We start from the raw sequence: 26,604 nt of genomic DNA, 5'->3' as shown, positions 1-26,604 counted from the left end.
TAGTTTATAAATTAATATATGTATATTATATAATATGTATACTTATATAATACTTATATAATATACATGTAATGTATATTACTAAGTGTATGCATTTACGCTTCTTCTGTAAAATAATATGATTATAATATAGAATTATAAAATATTTGAAAAATATATCAATATATGCCATAACATAAAAGTTGGTATAAAATGTTCATTAGGATTTATTTATTTATTAAATTATATAGTTGACGTTTGCATTTGTCAAAACGAGATATGAAGAGAGTAAAAACTCTGCTTACATTATTATCTCATTCTATTTTTACTTCATTTAATGCGAATTTAAATTGTTTACAACTTAATAAATAAATTTTAATTAAAATTTTTATAGATCAACTTTTTTATCTGTTTTAAATTCTAATTCTAATCTAAAATTTAATTTCTAAAAGTATATTGTATAAATCTATTTAACATTTTGTTAATCAAGATATGATTTTTTATTAATGATCTGATACTTTTCAAATGTTGTTAAGTAAATGATAACTTCTGATCACTTCCATTTATATTTTATCTATTTGTGAAAATATTTAAGAAAAAATCTTTCATAAAAATCAATAATTATATGACAATTTTTTTTTAGACTTCAAAACATTAAGTTAAGTAGTTTTCAAATAATAAAAAATTATTATAGTTCATATTTATTTTTGTATATAAGATCTTAAAAATATCAGTGCCGTATTAAATGTTCAATGTTTCATAAAAATTTTAAGAATTTATTGATCTATACAAATTTGCATACTACCCTAAATTTGAACGATATTTTAGGATATTTTATGTATGAAATGATATCCTTCTCTCTCTTTCTCTTCCTCTTAGCATGATACAATACCAGCTTCTATATTCCATCAAATTTAGCTTATGTTTTAAATGCTTTTCATGAATTTGTTTAATCTGATTTCCATCACATCGATACCTGATAGTTTGTACTTAATAAATAACACATATCCATAATATGCTAATGAAACATTTAGTAGTACAGATATATTATAATATCAATTTTATATTAAAATATTCATTCTATGGGAAAAATATAAAAAGTAAGTTGAATAAAATCGAAGTTAAAGATAAACTATCAATTTTCTTTGCTTCGAAACAAATTAATTACACATAATTGTGCTATTTTTGCAATAGAAAAGAAAGTGAAAATCAAGATAAATTTGAAAAAAAATGCATCAATAGAGAAAGAAAGAAAAAGAAAAAATCGAAACGAAAAGTTTATTCGTGATATTAGTGGTGCGTGATAATGTGATTAGCAAGAACATTTGTTTGTTTATCGTTACGAAAGGAGGGACCGCCAGTGGTGACGGATATGCAGGCTACGCTATTAAACTATAGGAGGCAGCATGAATTTGGTCGATGCAGCGTTGCCTCGCAAAGAAGCCTCGAGGAAGATGAATGTGATTCAAGCGAAGAACTTATAGGAAATACTTCTGGTGAGGGCCAGTCCGAGTCGCAGACTGTGGGGCTCCAATCAAAACTGGCCCCAATCAATGGCTCTATGGAGCCTACTACTGTTTTCAGACTTCACTTTCTCGGATCAATTGAAGTTGAAGAGGAAGGGAGACGTAAGCGCCTTAACAACCACATAGTGCGGGAGGCTGTGACTAAAATCAAGGTCCGCCCTCCAACCCTTAGATGTATCATATTTTATTCTATAATCGTTATTATGTTCGACTTATCTTAAAAACTACTTTTTGTTCATTGTTTCTTTGTGTATCATCTTCGTTTTTTTTCATTGACAACGAGTATTTTAAAATTGTTGTGTTATGAATTATTTTTCGAATTTTTTAGATTTAATTATTGATTTAATTTTTAATAAATAAATATATAATAATTTAATAATTTAATATAAAATAATAATTCAATATTAATTAGAAAATATTAAATAAAGATTATTTTAGTTAATATTTTTCCAAATGTTTCGTAACGAATTTTATAGTCAATAAGAAAAAATAATAAATTAAAATTAATATAAAATCTTTGAAAATCTTAATTATATGTAATAGATTTTAACCTAACATATTAAAATATTTGTGATAGATATCATTTATCAGATATTAATTATTTATTTTGTTTAAAAATTTTATTGATTATTATGTTTATTGATTTATGTTTTTTTATATTTTTATGTTTAAAAATATTGAAATTATATTTTTAACATATCTATTTCTAACATGTTTTTAAAAATTAATTATAATTTCTTATATTTTTCAAGAAATAAAAAAAAATTAAAACTTTTGATCTTTAAAATAGATAAATAATAGAAATTTATTAATTGAAATAAAATTTTAAAAAATTATTAAAAATGTTATATGGAAGTTTTCATGATAAAATAATATTAATATCATACATTATTTTTTATTTGATAATTATAATTTTTTATATATTTATAAATTCATATATTCTATCGATCAAAATTTTGCATTTTTCTATAAAAAAAAATGTTCCAATAAAGTCGTGCAATTCATAAGTCATGCAAAAAAAAGTATTACCGAAAAAAGTATTACAAATATAGAATCTGACATTATAGAATTTACATAGAGAATAATTGAATTAAATAACAAATTAATGAAATTTCACGATACTATCTAAAAACTATTTCGTAATATTAAGTGCATGATACTTATTATCAAATAAATGATATCATTAAATTTCATTAATTTATTCTTTCTTTCCTTACATAATTCCTATTCTCTATTCCTTATATAAATTGCGATTATTAAATTCTATCACGCATATTATGTTTACAACAACTCTATTATTATATACACTATTATTATAACAATATTCTTTCGCAAAGCATTCAAAATAAAATATTCGGCATTAACATAGAAAAATAGGAGAATCAGGCAAAATAGAGGAATAATGAAACATGACAAGAAACTACGAAACAATTTATTTGACGAAATCATATACAAAATAATATTTCTTTCTCACTCTCTTATTATTATAAATATTATATTATATTATACTTATATTATTGACCTTATATTATTATACTTATATTATTGATATAAGTAATAAAAAATGTGACCAGATTTATGCCACATCATTACGAGATATATCCACTTGATCTATTATTGACAGCAAACATATTACAATTTATCATATTTTTCTCTTGCGGAATTTGCTATAAAGAAATTGAACCATTTTTAGAGATAGAACAAATAACATATATAGATATTATCTTTGTCCAACAATTTTATTATTATACAAATTTTATCCTGTATGCTGACAATTGTGCGAACAATATTGTGATATTGATATGCATCAAAAACGACTCAGTAGTTTTATTAATCAATGTAACTAATCAATTTTACTTAAATTAAAAAATTTTTATTACTTAAAAAAATTTTTATTATTTATTTTTATTACTTATAGTTAAATAATATAGAGAATAATGTTCTTTTATTTTTTAATCATTATAAAATGTTATATTTTATCAAATATTAGAAATTATAGGAATTATTATATATTTGATTTTTAAAATTCTCTAAAATAATATTTTTATGTTTTAAAGAAAATATTTTTTTTCATTATAAAAATTTTTTTGATTTTTTTTTAAGTATATTGTATATTTAAAATATTTACATTTATATTATATATTTTTCACAATTATTAATATTTAAAAGCTATTTATATATCAATAATATTTTTTACTATTATAATAAATGATTTTGTTATACATTAGACTGGCTCTCAATATTTTTTTTAATTTTATTATATTCTAATAATTCTAAATATTTATGTTTATAATAAAAAAGAAGTGTTCATCTTTTTAGAGCAATTTTTATTGCGATAAACCGATACCTTGATAATTAAATCAAAAGACAAAAAAAAAAACTAAAAGAAGAAACAATTCAAAAGCAAAAAATATTCTGAAAAATAGTTTCTTTTTATAATATATTTATTATTTATTGTATTAGAGTATTGATAATTGAAAATATTCTAATGAATCGATATATTCTATTAGTTTAAGGGACGAGATAGGACTATAATGGTAACCAAATATATATATATATATTATAATTATATATTATAATTTTTTATTTCTATATATCTTTTTTAAATCAATTATTATTTTATGTTATATATTATTATTGCATTATATTATTATACAATATTATGTAGTAATATAATTTATTATATATAAATATACATTTTTTATGTAAATATAAATAATTATTTATAATTTATATTTATAAATTAACATTTATTATTATGATATAATTAATTATTATTATACATTGATATGTAATATTATCATATTTTATAAAAAGACATTAATATGACAATGTTTTTAATTTCGATCAATCGATTAAATTTAGATTAATTAGACCATTGTGTGATTTTAATTGTGAAAAATTTTTATGAAATTTTAATGTTATTTTAAATTTTTAAACTTTTGAAGAATTTTATTTCTATTTTTATAGATAAATAATATTCCAGGATAAATATAAATAAATAATATTCCATTTACGAAAAATGTTTCAATAATTTTAATCATTTTTTAAATAATTTTTATACAAAAGTCTTTTATATAAAAATGATTTTTGCCGTTTTAAAATACATTTTATAGATTAAAAATAATAATATATATTTGTAAAAATAATAATATAATAATTTATATTATTATAACACAAAAATTATTATATTTTTTATATCAACAAATATTTTTATATCATTACATAATTATCTAACATTAATTACAATAGTTTCAATTTATAATAAATAATATTTATATTAATAAAAAATACAAATTAAAAAAAGTATTACAATTGTTTCATAATTTGGCATAGCATAGTATGCAATATTTTTTTTTTAAATTCAAATATTAAATTAAATTATAATAAGAAATAAAAATTTAAAGGAATAAATATAAAAAATTAAATATAAATCATATTTTTTATAATTATAATTATAATAATTTTAGCTAATTAAACTATTCGACTTCACAAACATATAAATGTGACAAAAATATAAATCATGTTGTTTAGTGCATCTTCATGTGCTCAATCGTTACATTTCATGCATTGCTCATTTTTTTCGGTGATAAACTACAATTATACACAAAGATATTTGGACAATAATATACTTAATTAATAATCTATATTTTTATTAATAACAGAAGAAATGAATTTAATTTTTTTTCTGTAGAATATTTATTGTAGTTTACAAATAAAAATAATCATTTAACTAATTTGATATAATAAAACAATATTAAAAATGAAATCACAATTATTTTTACTTTTTTTCAACTTACAAATATAATTAAAATTGCCATTTTAATTATACTATAATTATTAATTACTATAGTTATTATTTAGTTTTATTATAAATTTTTAAATATTCGATTATTTTTTGACGGGAAAAATAATTATGATTTCATTTAGCTTTTAATATTCTTTTATTATATCAAATTAATTAATACAAATATAATACATTAATATAATACAAATAAATTATTTATATCTATATAATACAATACTCTAAAAACAAGTTAAAATAAGTTTTTCTTATAATTAACAAAGATATAGGTTGTTAAAATTAAATATATATTATTCCAATTATTTCAAATATTTTTGTCAACAATTCTATATGAATCAATATATAGAAGATAATAATATTTTTTATCTTCTTCATAAAATTTTACATTTTTGTTTCTGTTATTTTTACTTTCTTTGGATTTTTTTCTTCCTTTGGATTATATAGCTTTCTATTTTCTTTTTTTTTTATTTTCTTTAAATTCTGTTTTTATAAAAATATTGGAAATATAATTGAAAATATTTCATGACTGTATAAAAAATTATATCAACCAGAACCAATAGTAACATTAATTTTAATCCTGACTATTAACATTATAATTATTCATATGATTATGATTTAGAATTAAATTTCAAATTCTTTAAAATTTCATTAAATAAATTTAAAATTTCATTAAAAATATTAATAATTATTATTATATTTGAAATTTATTTTAAATTATCAAAAAGTTATTATTATTAGTTATTATTATATTATATAAAAATTATTTACATATCTATATTGATATAGGATATAAATATATATAAATAATATAAATAAATGTATACATACGTAAATACATACATATATACTTCAATTGTAATTTTGTATCATCTATCGATAAAATTTGTGATAATAGATTTTGAATTTTTTATTACTTTCGCCATCTTTTAACCTTGATTTTTTTCTACTTATATTCCTATTTCTAATAAACTATCATACTGACATTGAATCATTTTTATAATGCAAAAAGAAATTTTAAAATTTCTAACAATTTCTAAAAAATATATTTAAAAATAAGTTAATCTTTCAATTTTTTTAATTTTTGAAGTAAAATTTGTACGGATTTGCAAATAATAATTTTATGTTATAATATTTTTTTTAATTTTATATTATTTCAAAGTTGAATAATAAACACTCTGCAGATTGTCTGCAAATTAATATCATTTTCGTTATTAAAATTTCCATTATTTTATTATTTAAATTATTTATAAAATGTGAATTTATTATGTTTATTAATTTTATTTAATACGATTTTTATTATAAATTAATATTAAATATTTTATTTCTCTATTAGATTTTTCAATTGATTAAGTATTATCTGTTATAATGCTTTAAAAATTCTTATTAGTAAATTTTTATTTTAAATATTTTCAAAATAATAAATTAATTTATTCTTTTTTATTATTCTTATACATGTAAAGAAAATATGTATTATATTATAAATATAAAGAAAATATTATAAATATTCAGAAAAATATAAATATTTTTAATATTTTTTTAATTAAGGAATTTAATTCTTGGTTTGAAAATTCTGAAATCATAAAAAAATTTTAAAATAATTAATGTGAATTTTAATCTTTATGTATATTATTTAATTATTTCTTTATGTATATTATTAGATATGTAATCTTTATGTATATTATTTAATTATTGTAAATTGTAAATATATACTATTTATTTTCTATTTGTAATATATTTTTTCTTAGCCAGATTCTTATTTTAGGGTGTTGTATCATGGCCGATGTTATATCGTGGCCATTTATAAGAAAATTCACATAAATCAGTTTTTGTTATTTTATCATTCATCAAAATCAAAATATATGAAATATAATATGAAAATTTTAAACGAACCAATGCTTATACTGGAAGCTATTGTAAAATAAAAGATTCAGACATTATAATTTCATATATAATATAATAATATAGCTAAACAATAATATAAAATATTTTTTAGTAGAATATATAATTATTTTATATTATTTTGATCTTAAAAAAAGTTATATAAGAATTTTAATATAGTTCTTGACCAAAAAATTAAAATTATTCGTAAATATCAATATTTTTTCTTTTTAATAAAATTTAAAAACTTAAATGAAATTTAATTACAAATTTTATTAATTAATAATTTTCCACACATTAATAATGTACATATTAGGAATATTAATAATATCTTATTATTTTTTACTAAATTCCCATAACCAGACAAATTTTCCGAATGAATCCAATTGTAAATATCCGGAATTTATTTGTATACAAATTATCATTCGCCTAATTTAAAAATCGAATTTTAATAAAATCATCTAAAAATAAAGAATATATTAAAACAATGTATACGAAGCATATCGGAAAATATACATGCAGCAATCAAAACAAAGAAAGGAAAAAAAATTATTAATATATTAATAAATTATTAATATATGTATGCATGCGTGCGTATGTTATATACTAATATTATATACTAATAAAGAAAATTAGTAGTCAATAGAAGTATTTTAATAGTTAATAAAAGTATAAAATTTATCATTTAAATTTATCATAACAAAATATGAAAAATATTGAAAATTATTAACGTTTTTAATTAATAGTTTTAATTGTATATAGCCAATTATATATTTTTATAACAAATAAAAAAAATATAAAAAATTTAAAATCTCTTCAACATCGGTATAATTTAATTATGTAATGTAAATTTAATGAAAATTTATTCACCGACTTTATTAAAGTTATTAAAGTTATAATGAATTGAGATTAAGAAAAAAAAAATTTTAGATAATTTTTATAATTAATATATTGATCATTCTTTGAAACAGTACGTTTATATAAATATATTAATAAAAAAAATCAAATTGATCAGTTAGAATAATATTACTACCTGTTAGAATAATTAGAATAACTATTTTAGAATCTTATGTTTAAAAATTTTATATTTTGTTATATTAATATGGAAATGATTATTTTACGATTGAATCATTTCTTATATAGTAAGAGGTATTTAAATTAAATATATATTTAATATATTTTTAACAATTTTTTTAATAAATTCATAATTGTTAATAATTTTCAAGATATATTTGAACTTTTATATTTTAAATTATCATGTATAATTATTATATATAATTGTATATAATTATAATTTGTATTTCAATTATTTAAATTTTGATACAATATTACTAATGCTCTTATCTTATGGCTATCTTTAAGTTAATTTTATGATCAAAATTATATCCATATTTAAAAAAAAAAACAAAATATGACTATTTTACGTTTTAAAATCTATTTTATAATTCGTGATACGAATTAAAAATATTAAAACAATTAAAAACAAATTATTTATTAACATTATTATTAATATTATTAAATGTTAAATAACTATATGAAATATAATAACTACATAATATTACTATATATAAAATTAAGAGAAAAAACAGAACAATTCAATGAAAAAATTTTTAATGGAAACTATTAAATTACTAAACTATTAAACTATTATTAACTATTAAAAGAAATGATAATGCTTATTTTTAATCTTATTTTTTCTTTATAAACCGAAAATTTTTAAATAATGATATATTAATTCAAATATTTTCACTTATGAATCAACATTATATTAATAGAATTATTTAATTTTAATTTCTGTTTTATTTTATTAATTTCTAATCTATTTATATTATATTGAATTATGAGTTATTGTAATCACGAATTTGTTTAATACTTTCCATCACAATTTCTTTTTTCAGTTTTGTAAAAACGAAAAATAGAAATTATTGCATCATGATAAAATAATATATTTATTTATGAATTATTTATGAATAATTAATAAATTAATTATTAATAAATTAATTTATTTATGAGTATCTTTATATTTTTTCATATTATATTATATTATAACTTTTTATATAATTTTATTATTCAGAATAGATTTAGAACTCACACATCAGTTTTTGTTTTTCTTTGAAATTTTAATTTAAAATACAATTTATATTATAAAGTTTATTAATAAAAATACATACAAAAAAATTACCCATTAAGAATATAGATATCCAAAAATTAATTGTTTTAAAAAACAATAAGATTTAATTAATTTCTTTCGAGCAACTTTTATTATGTTATTATGTTATTATGTTTATTATGTTAATATGTCTACAATATAGTAAATAGATAGAATCTACAAATATAAATAGATTTTAATTTTTATTAAAAATTAATTTTTATAATTAATTTTTATTAAAAAATAGTTATAGAAATTAGAAAATTTTTAATATGTTAACGAAACATTTTTATAATATATTTATACAGATTTTAAAAATTTCCAAGATTTTGCTAAGTTAATATAAACCGATTATTAAATATTTTTATAACGAATATAAAATATAAATGTTTCGATTATTATAATTTAAAAGGAATATATTTATTTAATAATATGAATGATTATTTTATTAAAAGACCATTTTATAAAAAAAATAATAATGAGATATTTATATATAATAGAGATTTATTTAAATATAATCTGAGATTTATTTAATTGTTATTTCTTTATTTAATGTTCAAACATATCTTTTATAAAATATTTTTCATCACTTCTTAGATAAGTGATTATTTTATATTTCTTAAAATGTAAAAAAATATATATATATATTATAAAAAAATTTTTATTGACAGTTTAATTAATCAATTACTATTGTTCTTTCATCAATTTCGATTACGTTACATGTACTTATTTTTATTTATTAAAATTCTTTTTTGATTTATTAATATAATATAGTTTACTATAAAAATTATAAATTATAATATTATGTAAATTATAATTATAAATTATAATAATATATAATATATTATAATTTATTATAATAAATATATATTATTATAAATTTTATTATATTTATTATATTTATTAAATTATAATTATAATATATTATATATTATTATAAGTTTTATTGTTATTATTATAATTTTATTATATGAATATTTTTATAATATTTTTAATATGCAGTGATTTACATTTTTATTGCTTATTTATCAAGAAACTTTATATTAAAATTAAATTTTATATTTAGTTTTCGAAAAATAAATATTCGATATTGCAAAATTAATCAACTAATTGAATATGCAAATGAATAGAAAATCAATGAATGAAGTATATAATAAATTTAATTTAATATATGAAATAAATAAAGAAAAAAATAAATATATAATTTTAAAAAACAATATTTCTTTGATAGATTAATAATTTTTAGCTATTTTATCTATTATTACTCGTTGTCAATGAAAATATATATATAACATGATTATTTAAATAAAATATTTTTAATATATTTTAATATATATTTTTAATATATGATATTTTTCATAATTATATGTATAATAAATTTAATTAGATTTTCTTATTAAACTCTCAGGTTTACAGAAATTTTGCATTTCAAGTTTATTAATATAAAAAAAATAAATATACATAATTCTTTCACAACTTATTAAAAATTACATTTTTAAAATTAGACATTATTTTATGTTATAATTTTAAACGAATGATCTACAGCATCTTTTCTTATTCCTTTTTATTATAAAATACTCATTTTGATTAATTAATAACTTTCTTATTTTATTCTACATGCCGCTTCTTCATAATAGGCATTGGTACGTATTCTTTTATTATACCATTTTAATTTTTCAATATTTAATAAATTAATAATAATTAATACCTATTTATTTTTATTGAAAAAGTATAGTGATATAAAATAAAATAAAAAAATAGGAATTGTATTTACACAATTTTTGAGCACATTTTAATATTTTTCCAATTACATGATAAATTATTAATAAGAATTAATAATTCAATATCTGAAAATAAACAAAAAATGTAGAATAGAATTTTATCACTTATATCTTTATTTTTGAGAAAAATCAAATATAATTAAAATATTTATAATTAAAATTGCGTAATCAGCGAATTTTCTAATTCAATTTTTTTAAAAACTAATCTTTAAATAAAAAAAATTTATTTACATATTTGTTGTCTAATTAATTAAAAAAGTGATCATTACATTTTAAAATTAATGTGTATATATATTTAGAACAACTATTTAAAAATATATATATATATTTTTTTAAATAATTCTAAATATTATTCCTGATAACGTACATAACATAATATATTTTATTATTGAAATCAATGATTTTTTTTGTATAATTCGGATATTTTTAATAAAAAAAATTTATTAAAAAGATGTAAATTTAAATAATATAATAAATAATTTAATAATGTAATTAATAATTTAAATTTAAACAAAATTTTAAAAAGAAATATAAACTTGCAAAATTATAGATATTTTTTAATTGTTTCAAGAAAATAAAATAAAATAAGTTTTATTTAATATTTTTTTGTAATAATTGTTAAGAGAATAATTAATACTATTACTTTTCAGATTTTTAAAGTTTCCATTGATAATGTAATATAAAAAAGAATATATAAATAAGTGATCGATGATTAATTTCTTAATTTTTAAATTAATTTTGATTTATAAATAAATTGTACTTCTCCAATAACAAACGTAACTTTTAATATTCATATTCATTCTTTATTATTATTTAATTTATTATTTAATGTAAAATGGAATTTAAATCTTTTAATTTCAAATACGTCATTCAAATATAAAAATATATGAAAATATATACATACAGGCACCAGATGGCGAAACACAACCAAGTACAGAAGTTGACTTATTCATCTCAACAGAAAAAATAATGGTTTTAAATACGGATTTGAAAGAAATCATGATGGACCACGCGTTAAGAACAATATCATATATAGCAGATATTGGCGATGTAGTAGTCCTAATGGCACGAAGACGCTTTGTACCTCACGAAATGGAAGAAGCACCAAAAATCAACAGAACTCCAAAAATGATTTGTCACGTGTTTGAAAGTGAAGAGGCTCGATTCATTGCACAAAGCATTGGACAAGCATTTCAAGTAGCATACATGGAGTTCCTTAAAGCGAATGGAATAGAAGATCATAGTTTTGTAAAAGAAATGGATTATCAGGAGGTACTCAATTCTCAAGAAATCTTTGGTGATGAACTACAAATGTTTGCCAAAAAAGAAATGCAAAAAGAGGTAATTTAGTAATTTTTATTATATATTATATTTAATTTCATAAATTCATAAACTTAATAAGTATGAAAATAGCCTGATAAATTAAAAACTAAAATAAAAAAAAAATTAAATATTTTTAAATTATATTTTGTAATGAAGATATATATTAAAATTTTGAAAAAAATATTTTTTTTAGCAAATTTATAAAAAAAACGTTTTTTATAAATATAATCATGAATTAATTTTATGAAAAAAAAATTTTTTTATTTTATTTCTCTATTTATAATCTAAAATTTAATCATAATTTAAAATTTAGAATAATTTTTAATGAAATATAAATATTAACACATTTTATATAAATTATTACAATATTCGCTTTTTTGAACATTATTTTTTTTTCATTTCGAATTTACAAATTTAATTTATAAATTTGAATAAATATTAAATTATATTTAATAATCAATTAATTAAATATTGATATTTGAATATATTATATTTGTATATTCATTCTAAATATTTACTACTTGTATATATCCAAGTAGTATATAGTATATATATATAATATAAAAAATATAACATAAATATAAAATATAATATAACATTAAATATTTAAGTATATTTATATTTATATTTTGTTAAAAAAATATATATCGATTAAAATGATATAATATGACTGTCAATGTTTTTATAGAATTAATTCATATCTAAATTTTATATACAAATATATATAAAGTGTTAAATTATATTCAAATACAAATGAATTAAATATCTCATAAAGAATTGAAACCTATCAAAAAAATGTGTTCTACAAAAGTTATTTGATATAAAAAGATATATTAATATAGAATAAATGATTTTTATATTAATGAATAGTGGAAGAGATTTAAAAGTCAATATTTTTTTAACTGACATATTTTTCCTATTTATTCATATTTATTTCTATATTTATAATATTATAGCAAGTTATTGACTAATCTTGTTATATCATATCATATAAAATTATAAATTAATGTTTTTTTTGCTTCAAATGGTGTGACTCTGTTATTTTCATGTGCTAAATTGACTTAAATTTTATAAATTTATTATTATATATAATTATTATATATAATTATATAATATATAATTATATAAAATATATAATTATATAATTATATATAAATATATTATTATATATAATTATTAATTATTGAAAGATTAATTATGATACTTTAGCAAAAAAAAGAATAGAAATCGTTTCAGATGATATTAATAAATTTTCATTTTCATTTTCCATTATTGATCGTAATAACAAAAATTTAATAATTATTTTTTTATTTATTTTTCTTTAACTATCTATTATTATTAAAAATACAATCTTTTTAAAAATTATTTTCCACATTTTTCAATATTCTTTTTGATATTTTTTTAATACAATTTTAAAATGTAATGTATAATTTTTAAATGTAATTCGTTAATTTTATATTTGAAAAATTGTATTTTTTAAATAATTCCATGAGAAAAAGATTTTTGCAATTAATACATTACATTTTATTTATTGTCAAAAATATTATTAAAATTCATTAATAAAATTATCTGAAATAATTTTTTGTTTTTTATGTTTATTATAACAGATATCTTTTCATAATAAGTAAGTTTAGATAAAATTTGAATTGGTTTGATACAAATACATGATTTGAAGCGACAAGATTTTCAGTTAACTATATTAAATAATTATATGTATTAACACAACTTTGATTCCATTAATTTTACTACATGAAATGATATGATATAATTGATCATTGAATTCATCTCAATATTTGCTTAATGTTCAAAATTAACTATTTTTCAAATAGAAAACTATAATATATTATTTAAAAAAATTGTTTTGATTTTTAAATCTTTTTTACTATTTGATTCAAACAAAAACTATTTATATCATATAATAATGTGCCCTTTTATACAAAATAATTTTTATAAGAAATTGTTTTGATAAATTCAATGCCTTATAAGATATTCTCATTCGCATATAAATATAATATCCCGTATAAAATATCCTTTAATAATAGAAGAAAATTAACCACAATTAATTCTTTTGTTTAAACTTTTTCAGAGACAAAATGATAATATATGTAAGAAAAAACAAATATATAAAATTTTCAAATTTATGGAAAAGAAGAATTAATTGTGATTAACTTAATATAATTTTAAATGATACCATTTTAATTAAAAATATTTATTTTTGTATAATTTATTTTTAATATTATTTAACAATTATATTTTAAAAAATAATATCTTATTAAAAAATAGATAAATTATTTTATTATTGTTATTTTAATTTTTATTTTAAATTTTATAAATTTATATTAATATTTTTATTTATTTCTATAAAATTATATCTAAATATAATAATGAATAATTATTTTTAATTGACAAAAATTAAATAAAAAAAATTTTCTTTTCATTTTTCAGAATTAAAAAACATTTCATTATTGTATATTTACAGGTCGTAGTACCTAAGGCAAAAGGTGAAATTTTAGGTGTGGTAATTGTCGAATCTGGATGGGGTTCTATGCTACCAACTGTTGTAATTGCAAATTTGGCACCAGCTGGTGCGGCTGCTCGTTGTGGACAATTAAATATTGGTGATCAGATAATAGCTATAAATGGTGTTTCGTTAGTTGGCTTGCCTCTCTCTACTTGTCAGACTTATATCAAGAACTCAAAGAATCAGACAGTTGTCAAGTTAACTGTCGTTCCGTGCGCGCCAGTAGTTGAGGTCAAAATCAAAAGACCTGATACGAAATATCAGTTAGGATTTAGTGTACAAAACGGAGTAATATGTAGTCTATTGAGAGGTGGAATCGCTGAAAGAGGAGGTGTTCGAGTGGGTCACAGAATTATCGAAATCAACAATCAAAGTGTCGTTGCTGTACCGCATGAGAAAATCGTCAATCTTCTTGCCACATCTGTTGGCGAGGTATGTAGAATTTCTTTTTAATTTGTAGTATAGTTACAATATTATCTGAATCTTTCGAGAGATGAAAAATATTATACAAATATTTTTATTTGTATAATAAAGAGTTCAATTCATTATTCATATTCAAATAAGTGAATTTAATCAATAGATAATTAAATTTTTAATTTCTAGCTTTAGAATCTTATTTGGAATCATCAATACTTTGATATTAGAAGATAATAATTGATATTTGTTTTCATCAAACATTAATAAATCATTAATCTTTTTACTATTTAATAAAATTTCGAAATGTAATTAAAAAATATTTCAATTTTTTTACTTAAATTAGTTTCATTTATTATAAAAACAAGAGAAAAAAATATTTTTTTATATATATATTTTGATATTACAAAAAATATAATAAAAACAATATTAATACTATTTTTAAATATATTTCTAAACTTTTAAAATATTAAATAAATTAGTAATACTTTTTTGAATATATATAATTAACATATGTAATATTATCAATCTGAAGATTATATTAATAATTATTATTTTCTCGTCTTTTATTTTTATTTAGAAACAATCCATAATCAATTAATATTTTATAGTTAATATTTTTTTGATTGCATATAAGACTTATTTATTGATTTTTAAAACAGAAAAATAATAAATATTTTATAAATTTTAAATTATTCGTAATTTATTTATAATTATTATTTATAATTTATTTTTTTTAATTTTTTTAAATTATTGAAGAATTAAATATGTAATTTTTGCAATAAAAAAGAAAAAATTATTAATTTATAATTAAGTATAAAAATATAATAATAATAATAATAAATCAGTTATTTAATACAATTAAAATCATATATTTGATATAATTAAAATTGTATATCATTATATCATTATATGGAATATTATTGGAAGCTCTATTATATAATTATTATAAAATTATATAATATAATATTATAAAATTATTATAGAGAACAGAAAGTTAAATATATGCAATTTAAATTAAAACAAGAAATTATAAGCAATTTAAATTCGCGTTAAATGAAATGAGAAGAGAATAGAATTCAATCGCATAGCATGGTAATGCAATATAATAGAAATAAAATAGTCTCATTATCATTATCATTATTATCTCTATCTTATGTAATACAAATTTCAATTATTTTCTTATATATTTATTCAATTATTTTATTTATTCAATTCTTATATATTTATTAATAAATTATATGATATGCTTCTGTTTATTAATAAATTTTAAATAATGCTTAATAATTAATAAATAAGTTTCAACATTACCCGACATCTTTTATACTAATTTTTGTGTAGAATGATTCTTCAAAGATATGTTATGAATATATTAATATTATGTATATCCTTCTTAACAATTTTTCAATTTTCTCATCTTTTAAAATCTAAAGAATAATATTTAAAAAATATATATATATATTCTTTTTTACTTAAATATTTATATATTAAATATATTATATATTAAATAAATTCAGATAAATGAAATTTTACAATTCATATATATTTCTTACTTACAACAGTTAGATGTAAGATGAAAATGATTTATATTTTCAATCATTTATATTATATGATTTTAAAAAAATGTAAATATTACTATTTTGAGAAAAACATTTTCTATACTTACATATACTTATATATTATAAGTGAACGTATCTATCAGTAAAGAATTTAACAAAATTGATAGAATTTTGAATATTTGAATTAAAATATTAAAATTAATAAAACATAAAACATAAAAACTAAAATATTGTTTATTTAAAATTTTATTAAAAATTATTAATATATATAAATTTTTAATAAATATTTCAAAATATAAAATTATTAATAAAAATTATTACTTGTACTAAATTTCATATTTAAACATGATTTTATTAATAAAATAGTTTATATAAATTAAAACTAATATTAATATGATAATGATATGTTAAAAGTTATTTATTATTGATAAATCTCAATTTAAAGAATTTGAAAAATTAAATTTTTTAAAATATTAATTCTTGAAAACAAATTCTTGATAAAAAAAATATTCTGGATTTTGAAAGTTTTGAGATGTCACAAATTTTCGAATTTGAAGTTGAATTTAAAAATTAAGTTACAATTATTTTCTTTTTGATATGAATATATTAAATAATTATTTTTTAATTTTATCATACATAATGACTTATATAACTTAAATTATAGATATTAAAATATTTAAATATAATTTTAAATATACTTTCAAAGTATATTATAATAAACAAATGATATAACGAGATTCTAGAATTAATTTATTTTGTTTAATATAATGTATTCATTTCGTTACAAAGTTATTTTAATATATAAACATTATTGGATATACGTTATATATACATTATATATTATATATTATATATAATATAAATTATGTTAACATTTAAATCTTTTCAAAATGAATTTATTTTTTTTTGATAAATCCATTTATATATACACATGTGATATAGACGACATATATGTATTATATATGTATTATAATACATATATAAGATATTAATATATTTGAAACACTTTTGATTTAAATAATTCAGTTTATATTAAATGAAATGAAGATAAAATGAAATAAATAAAATGAAAACGTTACTGTTTCATTATATTATTATTTCATTCTGTCACTATTTTGATATACTAATTTTTGTACTTATTTCGTTCTTTAAAATCAATTTTTCAATCATGATCTACGAATATAATAATATTCTATATATATTAAGAGAAAATAAATATATATATATAAATATATAGATATATAAAATTTCGAAATCACAAGCAACCGAATAATAATTCTGCAAAAATAGAAGAAAATAACATTTTTTTTTTCAAAGTTTCGTTTTCAGATAAATTAAATTTGAAAAAATTTCAAATATAAATAAAACAATTAATTTCCTAACAAATAAGTAATCAAGAAGATAATTCTATATATAAAAATAAAAAAATATAAAAATTTCATTTAAAAATTAAATTCGAAAATTTGTTATTTACATAACTGTAATTATTACATATCTTAACTATTTATTTTGTAAATATTTAATTTTTTTCTCAAAAGAAACAAAACATAAAAGAAGATATAAATGATTTTATTATATATTTTATTATTAAAATTTTATCATATATTTTTGTGTTTATTTCCATTTGTTTATGAAGAACTACAATAATTCTTTTATATCCAATCAAAAATTAATCAATTTCATATTTAAAAAATTATATTTATTTAAAAAATTTTGAAATTTAATTTATTTAAAAATAAAATATAAATATAAAAAATTAAATGAAAAAAATGTTATTTTTTTTTTCTATTTATTTTTATATGTATATCACTAAACATAAATTACAAATATATATTAACATTTGTACTACGATCGCTTAATATTGATTCTTTCATGCTTATATAATAAAGTTCCTTAAGCAAAGTTATATTCTTCTAAATCTTAAACAAGTTCCAATAAATTGCAGAATATTCAGCATTGTATAATATTTAATTTAAAGCAAATAGATAAATTATTATAATTTTTATATATGAATTATTATAAGATATTGTGAATGTATTTATTAAAGTCCAAAATAAATCAAAATATATTTTTTACGAATATTCCGTATATTATGTATGTATGTAATGTAAGATATTATGTATATCTTACATGTGAAGATATATAGATATCTCTTTTTTAAAATAGTTTCATATATATATATATATACCTTAAAACAATGCAAATATATTTAAAAATATAAATATATAAATTTTGTTTTTGTATTATTAAAAACTAGAAATATCAATTTATATTTTTTGAAAAGTTATGTTGCATATTACATAATAAATTTCATGAATATGTAAAATTCAATATTTGTTCCAATTCTTTCTTTATATAAATTGAAACTTCGATATAATGTAATAAAAATTTATTCAATTTCAATTATAAAATCATGATTCCATCATAAATTCGTGATTTTAATTAGCTGTATTTCTATTGCAATATAATTAGAAATAATAATATATATAATAATATTATATAACAATAACAATTATAAAATAATAATTATAGTGTTATATAACAATAATAATTGCAGTATTTATATAATAGTGTTTAATATAATTAAAATTATAAATATTTTCTTACAAAAATATTGATTTATTAAAATTTTAATTTATTTAAAATTTTTTTTGTCCTAGAAAAAAAAAATAATAGTTTTCTTATATGATATGAATTTCTTCAGTTATTTGTAATATTCATTTAGCTTTCGAAAAATAATTTGTTATTGTAAAAACTTTGACAAATAACAAGCAGAAATAAACTAGAAATAAACTATAATATAATATAATATAATATATAATAAAAAATATTATATATTATGTATTATATATTATATATTATATGATAAAAAAATGTAATTTTTTTAAAAAATAAAATAAAATAAAAAATAAATACAAAAAATATATATATAAAATTTGTACTTTTATACATATAAAAAATCTTATTATCAAATTTATGAATAATAATACTTAATAATATTAAAATATATATATAATTTCAATTTAGTTTTTTGTTTAGTGGTGGAGAAAAATATTAAAAAATCCTTAATTTTTTTTTAATTTTTCTTTAATAAAATATTTATTTTATATGTATATATATAATAAAGATAATAAAGATACAATATATATAATGTATAATATATAAAAATATATATATATTTTTAATTATATTTCAGAAGAACTATGTCTAATTAAATCTAATTAAATTATGATTACATTAATAATAATTGAGCTTATGATTGAAATTAGATAAATTAATTTTATAAATTCTTTATGTCTCCCTTTTTTTAATTTTTTCAGTTAAAATTTAACTTCACTCAAAGTTTTTTTCAAATTAAACATTTTTCCTTTGTACATTTTTTTTTCTATAAGCTTTTCAAATGTAATAATTTTTATATTAATCAAATTATTAATTAATTCAATAAACATTAAAAATTTATTGAAAATTCTATTAAAATTTTTATTGTTTTGTATTTAGTGATCTAATATTTTTTCTTATTAAATTTATTCTTTGCTATCTTATTCACATTTAATTTAATATTTAATAATAATTAAATTAAGATATAATAAATTAATAATAATATATAAGAATATTTTAATATGTTAAAATTATTTATATAATTAAATTATTTTATATTATATTATTATTATTATTATTTATATTAAACATGAATATATTGAATATATGTTATGTTTAAATAGAAAAGTAATCTATCTAAATAATTATATATTAAATTCAAAAATATTACTTACGAACTATTTACATTTTGTTTCAGATATTAATGAAGACGATGCCCACGTCGATGTTTAGGCTACTAACTGGCCAGGAATCTCCAGTGTACATATAATCGTTTGATTTCCTGGCTGATATGCGTAGTGAACAGACAATACATCCGCCATACACTACCATATTACTCACTATTTTATTCTCTGTACAGATTTACTCTACGCAAATTGCTTTGTGTTTCAATTCTTGTGAAATTTTATTCGCATATTCTCACCAGCTCCTGCTTAGCAAAACAACAAACTTTACGTAAACACGTTGCGATAAATATTAATATATTGAATATTTACTGCAAAAAAAAAACAAAATATATCTATATACATAATATATACATAAACATTTTATTTATGAATGGGATTCTCTATGTCTGTTTTCTATTTGAAAATTAAAACGATCATTAAAATATTACATTGAGATGTTAAAATTACATTATTGCAATATAATATTGATATTTCCCTTTATCTAATGCATTTCTTTTCTTTCATCTTATAAAACAATTACTTTAGTATATTATATTCAAAAAATTATTTTCATCTTTTATTTAAATCTGTAATCTATAACAAAAGTTTAATATCGATTGCAAAAAATTCAATATTAAATAACTTTTGAAATAAAGAAAAATAGATAAAATAAATTCTATTACATATTTATACAATATACATATTTATACATTTATTTATTTTTCATTTTATGTATTTGCTCTCAGAAAAAATTTTTTTCTATTTTATATAATATCATCTTTTTAATATATTTTTATAAGATGTTTATTAAAAAAATAAAATCATAAAAGATGTTTAGTCACAAATACAGATGTAAAAACAAAAAATTAAATATTTCATAATTACACTATTATTCACTATTATTTATATATAAATATATATAAACATAATAAATACAAAAGTATATTTTGCGTAATCAGCATTGAGAATCGCATTTCATATGATAAAAAAAGCAAAATATACAGTGCACACGATTATATATAGCACAAAGCTCTTTACCATCATTTAGAGCAGGGCTGGAATTCTCTGTACATTACGTAGATAACAACGGAGTATATTTCTCGAAGGCCTTTATATACTTTATTGGTTTCATAGAAATCACATCGTTTATTTAATCTTTTTTATTCATAATTTTTTCTAATTTTTATTAAAATTAAAATCTATTATACAATATTTTAAATGCGACATTTCATGATAAATATTACGGTAGTTATACGGAAGAGTACTCCATAGTATTTCTATTAGTTCTATTAGTTCTATTATTAACATTTTTGTATCTTGAATAATGATAATTTTTTTTTAATAACTATTTTTTTTCAATAAAAATATATCTTTCGCTTTTATTAATAATAACTTTAATTAAAACATATAATTATTATTAATATTTATAAAAAAATATGAAACTCATTATACAAATATTAAGATGCATTATTAAAAATGTAATATTTTATTTTATCAAAATCATTATTACATAAAGCATTAGAACATTAATCACATAAAAAATATTTGTTTTCTTAATATGTACTTTAAATACACTTTGATAATTATTATAAGATGAAAAGATTTAAAAAAATTTAATATTTTAAAATATTAATTTTTTCTAAATATATATATATATAAATAATTAGAGAATTTCAGAAAATTTTATTTATAAATTCTAAATTTAAGAAATTTTGTTTAATAATTAATAATAATTATTGAAATAATTCCATGGTTTATAAAGCAACATCTTTATGTAATATACTGCGCACTTATTTTTATTATTGGTAAATGATGATACCTGATACATCATCAGTTATAAAGGATTTATATAGTGCAACATATTTTTTCATCATTAATATAAGCGAGTACAATCTCATTAATTGTACATGCATTTATAATTATCACGATTAAAATTCTCTTAAACGATTTAAAAAACTCTTTACTTATGGAATATAAATATGAATATGAATAAGAAAAGAAAGAAATTTTAATTTTTAATCTAATGTTGCGACTGAATAATTATTAAAATTTACGAATTTATAAACAAAATAATATTAACATGGAGAGGAGTTCTCTTCTATGTAAATACCGCGCGTCATAGTATATTTCATCTATTTTTTGTTGAAAATATTTCATATTTTGTTTTAAACTATTGAGAGAAACAAAATATGCAATCTTAAATTTTTTAATGAAAATTTGATAAAATTTCAATGCCAAAGTACATTAAATAACGAATCGCATAATAGCATAATTTTCTTGTCTTTTATAATTTATCAGTAATAATTTTTTTTCATTTTAAATTTCATTTTGATTCATATTAATTTTTTTGTACATTTATTTTCATAAAAATTTAAATTTAATATTTGTAAATGTAAACAGACATTTGAAATTGAAAACAAACTTATAATGCTTTGTTTTTAATATAAACAAAAATGTGAAAAACTCATGATAGTTTTTTCTTTTTTTTTATTTTTATAATTTAAATATCTCAAATATTTCTGATAAGAAAAAGAAATAATTTTTATTTTCTTTTTTAATATTAATTATAATTTATAATAGTAAATTTATTTACTATTATTTTGCTACCAAAATAATTACAGTTAAAAAATAAAGATTCATATACACATATAGGTACTTTAAGGTTGATAAAAACTATATTATAACTATATATAAAAACATTTTTCATATATTATTAAATGAAACAATAACAACAAATCCGCATTATTATAAACAATTATCATAAGAATAAAATTTTATGTTAATAAAACGAAACTTGGTATATTTTGAATAATAATTTTAAAAATAAAAAATATGATTATAAAAATTTTATATTTTTTCAATAAATATAAATTACATTAGATATATATAAATTAAATACGAAATCAATTTTTTTTTAAAAAATCTTCCAAAATCTTTAACATTTTCCTTTTCCTTTTTTATTTCTCTTGTATTTAATTTTTGAGAAAATGAAAAATTTTTTCATTTTTTATTTCAATTTAAAACTTATTTAAATGGTTATATAATTATTTTATATATGTATTTTAAAAAAAATAAAAAAAAATACATATATATATATTTGATAAAATAACAAAACTTTAAAGTACCTATTTTAATTATCTATTAAATTTTCTTTTTTATATTGCAAAAATATGAACAAAAAAATTTTAATACATAAAGAAAATGAGAATGTGACATAATGAAAAAAAAAGTACAGAGAAAAAAATGAGTATAAGAGAAAATAATTCAAATAATTTTACTGCTTGTACCTTTATTTATATTTTATCCAATCTGTTTTATTATAATGTCAGATAATATGTACAATTATGTACCTTATATTAATTTTATTTTGTCTGCATTTAATTAGTGCCATTTACAATGCCCTGGAATTGAACATTTTATGTTATTTTATGAAGTATAAGAATGCGCGCATACTTGTGTAACGGATCCGAGTGGAAAATATCTTTCATATCTAATAGAAATTTTTTATTTGAATATTACTTACATAATTGATAAACAATGTTTCATTTTGAAATTTGCATTTAATACATTGTCGAGTGCACACAAATATACAGCACATTTTTAAAAATAGTTATAAGAATATGCTGCAACCAAAGAAATTATTTCTCAACGCATAAAAATTTAATGAATTAAATGAAAATGCTTATATATAGTACAAGAGTTTTGTGTCAATTTGTTAAAATTTATTTAAATTTAAGTATATGTCTATTAAAAAAATATAACTCTATTAAACAATATACTAATATAAAAAGTTAATTTCTTTCATTTTATCTAATACCTTATAATTTGACTTTAAAAAAAGTCTTAAAAATTATTGTAACCACTTTTTTTTATAAAAATGCTTAATTTATCAAAACAAATTCTTAAACAAAGATATATTAACACACATATTACAATACATTCAAATAATTTATATTTATTATAAATATAAATAAAAATGACATATTATACGCTAATATAAAACAAATTTTTGTTTCAAACATGTAATTTCAATGAAAAAAAAGTATTGTATTTCATATCGCAGTTTTTTTTTATAAAATAGTTTTATTTTATTTTAAATGGAAATTCATAACAAATTTTCAATTTAAAGAAAAAAAAAGAATTGATTTAAATCTTAATTATAAGTTTATTTTATATGTGTAATATCTTTAAAAACAAATATGAACACAAATAATTATGCAAATAAATAAATATGTAATAAAATTACATATATAAAAAAATTATGTATATACATATTTGTTTAATATATATATATATATATATATATATATATATATATATTTTTATTGTATATAATATTATATATATATATATTTTTATTATATATAATATTATATATATATATATATATATATTATATAATATATTATATATAAATTAAGCAAATTTATATTTATATTAAGCAAATTTAAATAAACATATTATTATGTTTTTATGCAATATCTTTATAAATCTAATTTTTGATTTAAGTTAAATTGCATTCATAATATACGAAGAAAAATATCCTACATAAATTATAATTTAACATTTTATATTTCAGAATTATTCGTGTTTACATACAATAAAAAATTTTATTTTTAATAAATAAGGTCTACTTTTTTGTAAATTTTATATTTCAGTTGAAATATTCTATTTTAAAAATCACATCTATAAAATTTCTAAATAATATATAAAATATAGATCCACTCGATACGTTTCCCAAGAAATAAACTTTTATATTGATCACAGATATTTAATTCTGCTATTTCATTTATAATCTATTTAATGCAAGAATTTAATATTATTAAAAAATATTTTATCATTTTACATATTTAATTATTATTACAAAATTTTTTTTTTATTTATATGTATCTATATATGTATCTATATACAATGTGATATATAAAATGATGAATATGTCAGAAATAATTTTAATTTATTTTTGTATTTTAATTAATGATTAATTAATTAATTAAAATATATATAATTGCTTTGTAATGATGTTCATTATTTTTTTCAAAATAAAATTTTGTATTGTGCAAAAACAAAAAAAAATGAATAAAAAGATAGCACATCTTGTATATAATAAATATGAAAGAAGAAAAGTATATTGTTTATTAGTTTGTCTTTATTTGGAATTGTATTCTATTTTACTCTGTCAAAAAAAAAAGCATTTATAATTATTATAGTCAATTTTAAAATATACTTTTCTTACATGTGGTTTTAGAAGTTGCGTTCAAATATTGCAATATAATATTTTTAATTTGTTCATTTTTAATATATTCGCATCTCTTAAACCATCAAGCAAATATTTTTTCAAGCCAAGAATATTTTTTATTTATTTCGATGAAGTATGGTTTCATTCGGTTAAAAAATATAATTCTTTAAATTATATGGTAGAAGATATATTTATTTAATTAATCATCAATATTTTTTTGATCATATAAAAATTGATTATTGAAAATTGTTAATTTTTGATAATGTCGATCCTTTCATAATATTCAATTGCCACTCAAATACTTCTTAATTATTGTTTATCGACAATAATATAAAGACAATTGTTCTTATTAAATCAAAAATATACATTTATTATGCCGGTTTTAGATTAAACTTTTCTTTGTTTGATAAGAATAATATTTCTCCATTTTTTTCATTAAATATGAGAATTTCATAAATAATTTTGAACATAAACTCATGTTTTTTTCCGGTTGTCATTTTAATATTCGTCTCCTATTATATTCATCTTATTATAAAATATATTTAATATTTTTAATATTAAAATATTATAATATTAAAATATATTTAATATTATATTTAACATCTATTTCTACAGCAATTTATGACAATATTTTTGAAATTTTATATATATTTATAATATGTATAATAT

General features: G+C 16.4%; 1 protein-coding gene and 1 long non-coding RNA gene across 15 annotated transcripts in view; one reads left to right on the top strand and one right to left on the bottom strand.

Moving 5' to 3' along the window:
• The window catches only part of LOC133665747 (uncharacterized), a 101,985-nt gene extending 81,143 nt beyond the window's left edge, over positions 1-20,842 (bottom strand). The window contains exon 1 of the long non-coding RNA XR_009828992.1: positions 20,709-20,842. This is a non-coding gene — a long non-coding RNA (uncharacterized LOC133665747). The remainder of the gene's footprint in view (positions 1-20,708) is intronic.
• Positions 1-24,490, top strand: part of LOC107992898 (uncharacterized) — a 122,037-nt gene extending 97,547 nt beyond the window's left edge. For 10 of the 14 annotated variants that reach the window (XM_062072084.1, XM_062072083.1, XM_062072087.1 and 7 more), the window contains 3 exons: positions 12,025-12,459; positions 14,921-15,394; positions 20,732-24,490. In XM_062072084.1, coding sequence (XP_061928068.1) covers positions 12,025-12,459; positions 14,921-15,394; positions 20,732-20,803 — 981 coding nt within the window. In that variant the 3' untranslated portion in view covers positions 20,804-24,490. Of the gene's footprint in view, positions 1-1,327; positions 1,756-12,024; positions 12,460-14,920; positions 15,395-20,731 lie in introns of those variants that run through there. The other 4 variants (XM_062072089.1, XM_062072088.1, XM_062072091.1 and 1 more) reach the window with 2 other exon arrangements.
• Positions 24,491-26,604: the final 2,114 nt, after the last annotated feature.

Source organism: Apis cerana, linkage group LG2 (assembly GCF_029169275.1).
Source record: "Apis cerana isolate GH-2021 linkage group LG2, AcerK_1.0, whole genome shotgun sequence".
NCBI classification, from domain to species: Eukaryota; Metazoa; Arthropoda; class Insecta; order Hymenoptera; family Apidae; genus Apis; species Apis cerana.
The sequence above is the reverse complement of the archived record's forward strand: the minus strand, read 5'-3'. Positions and strand labels throughout refer to the sequence as shown.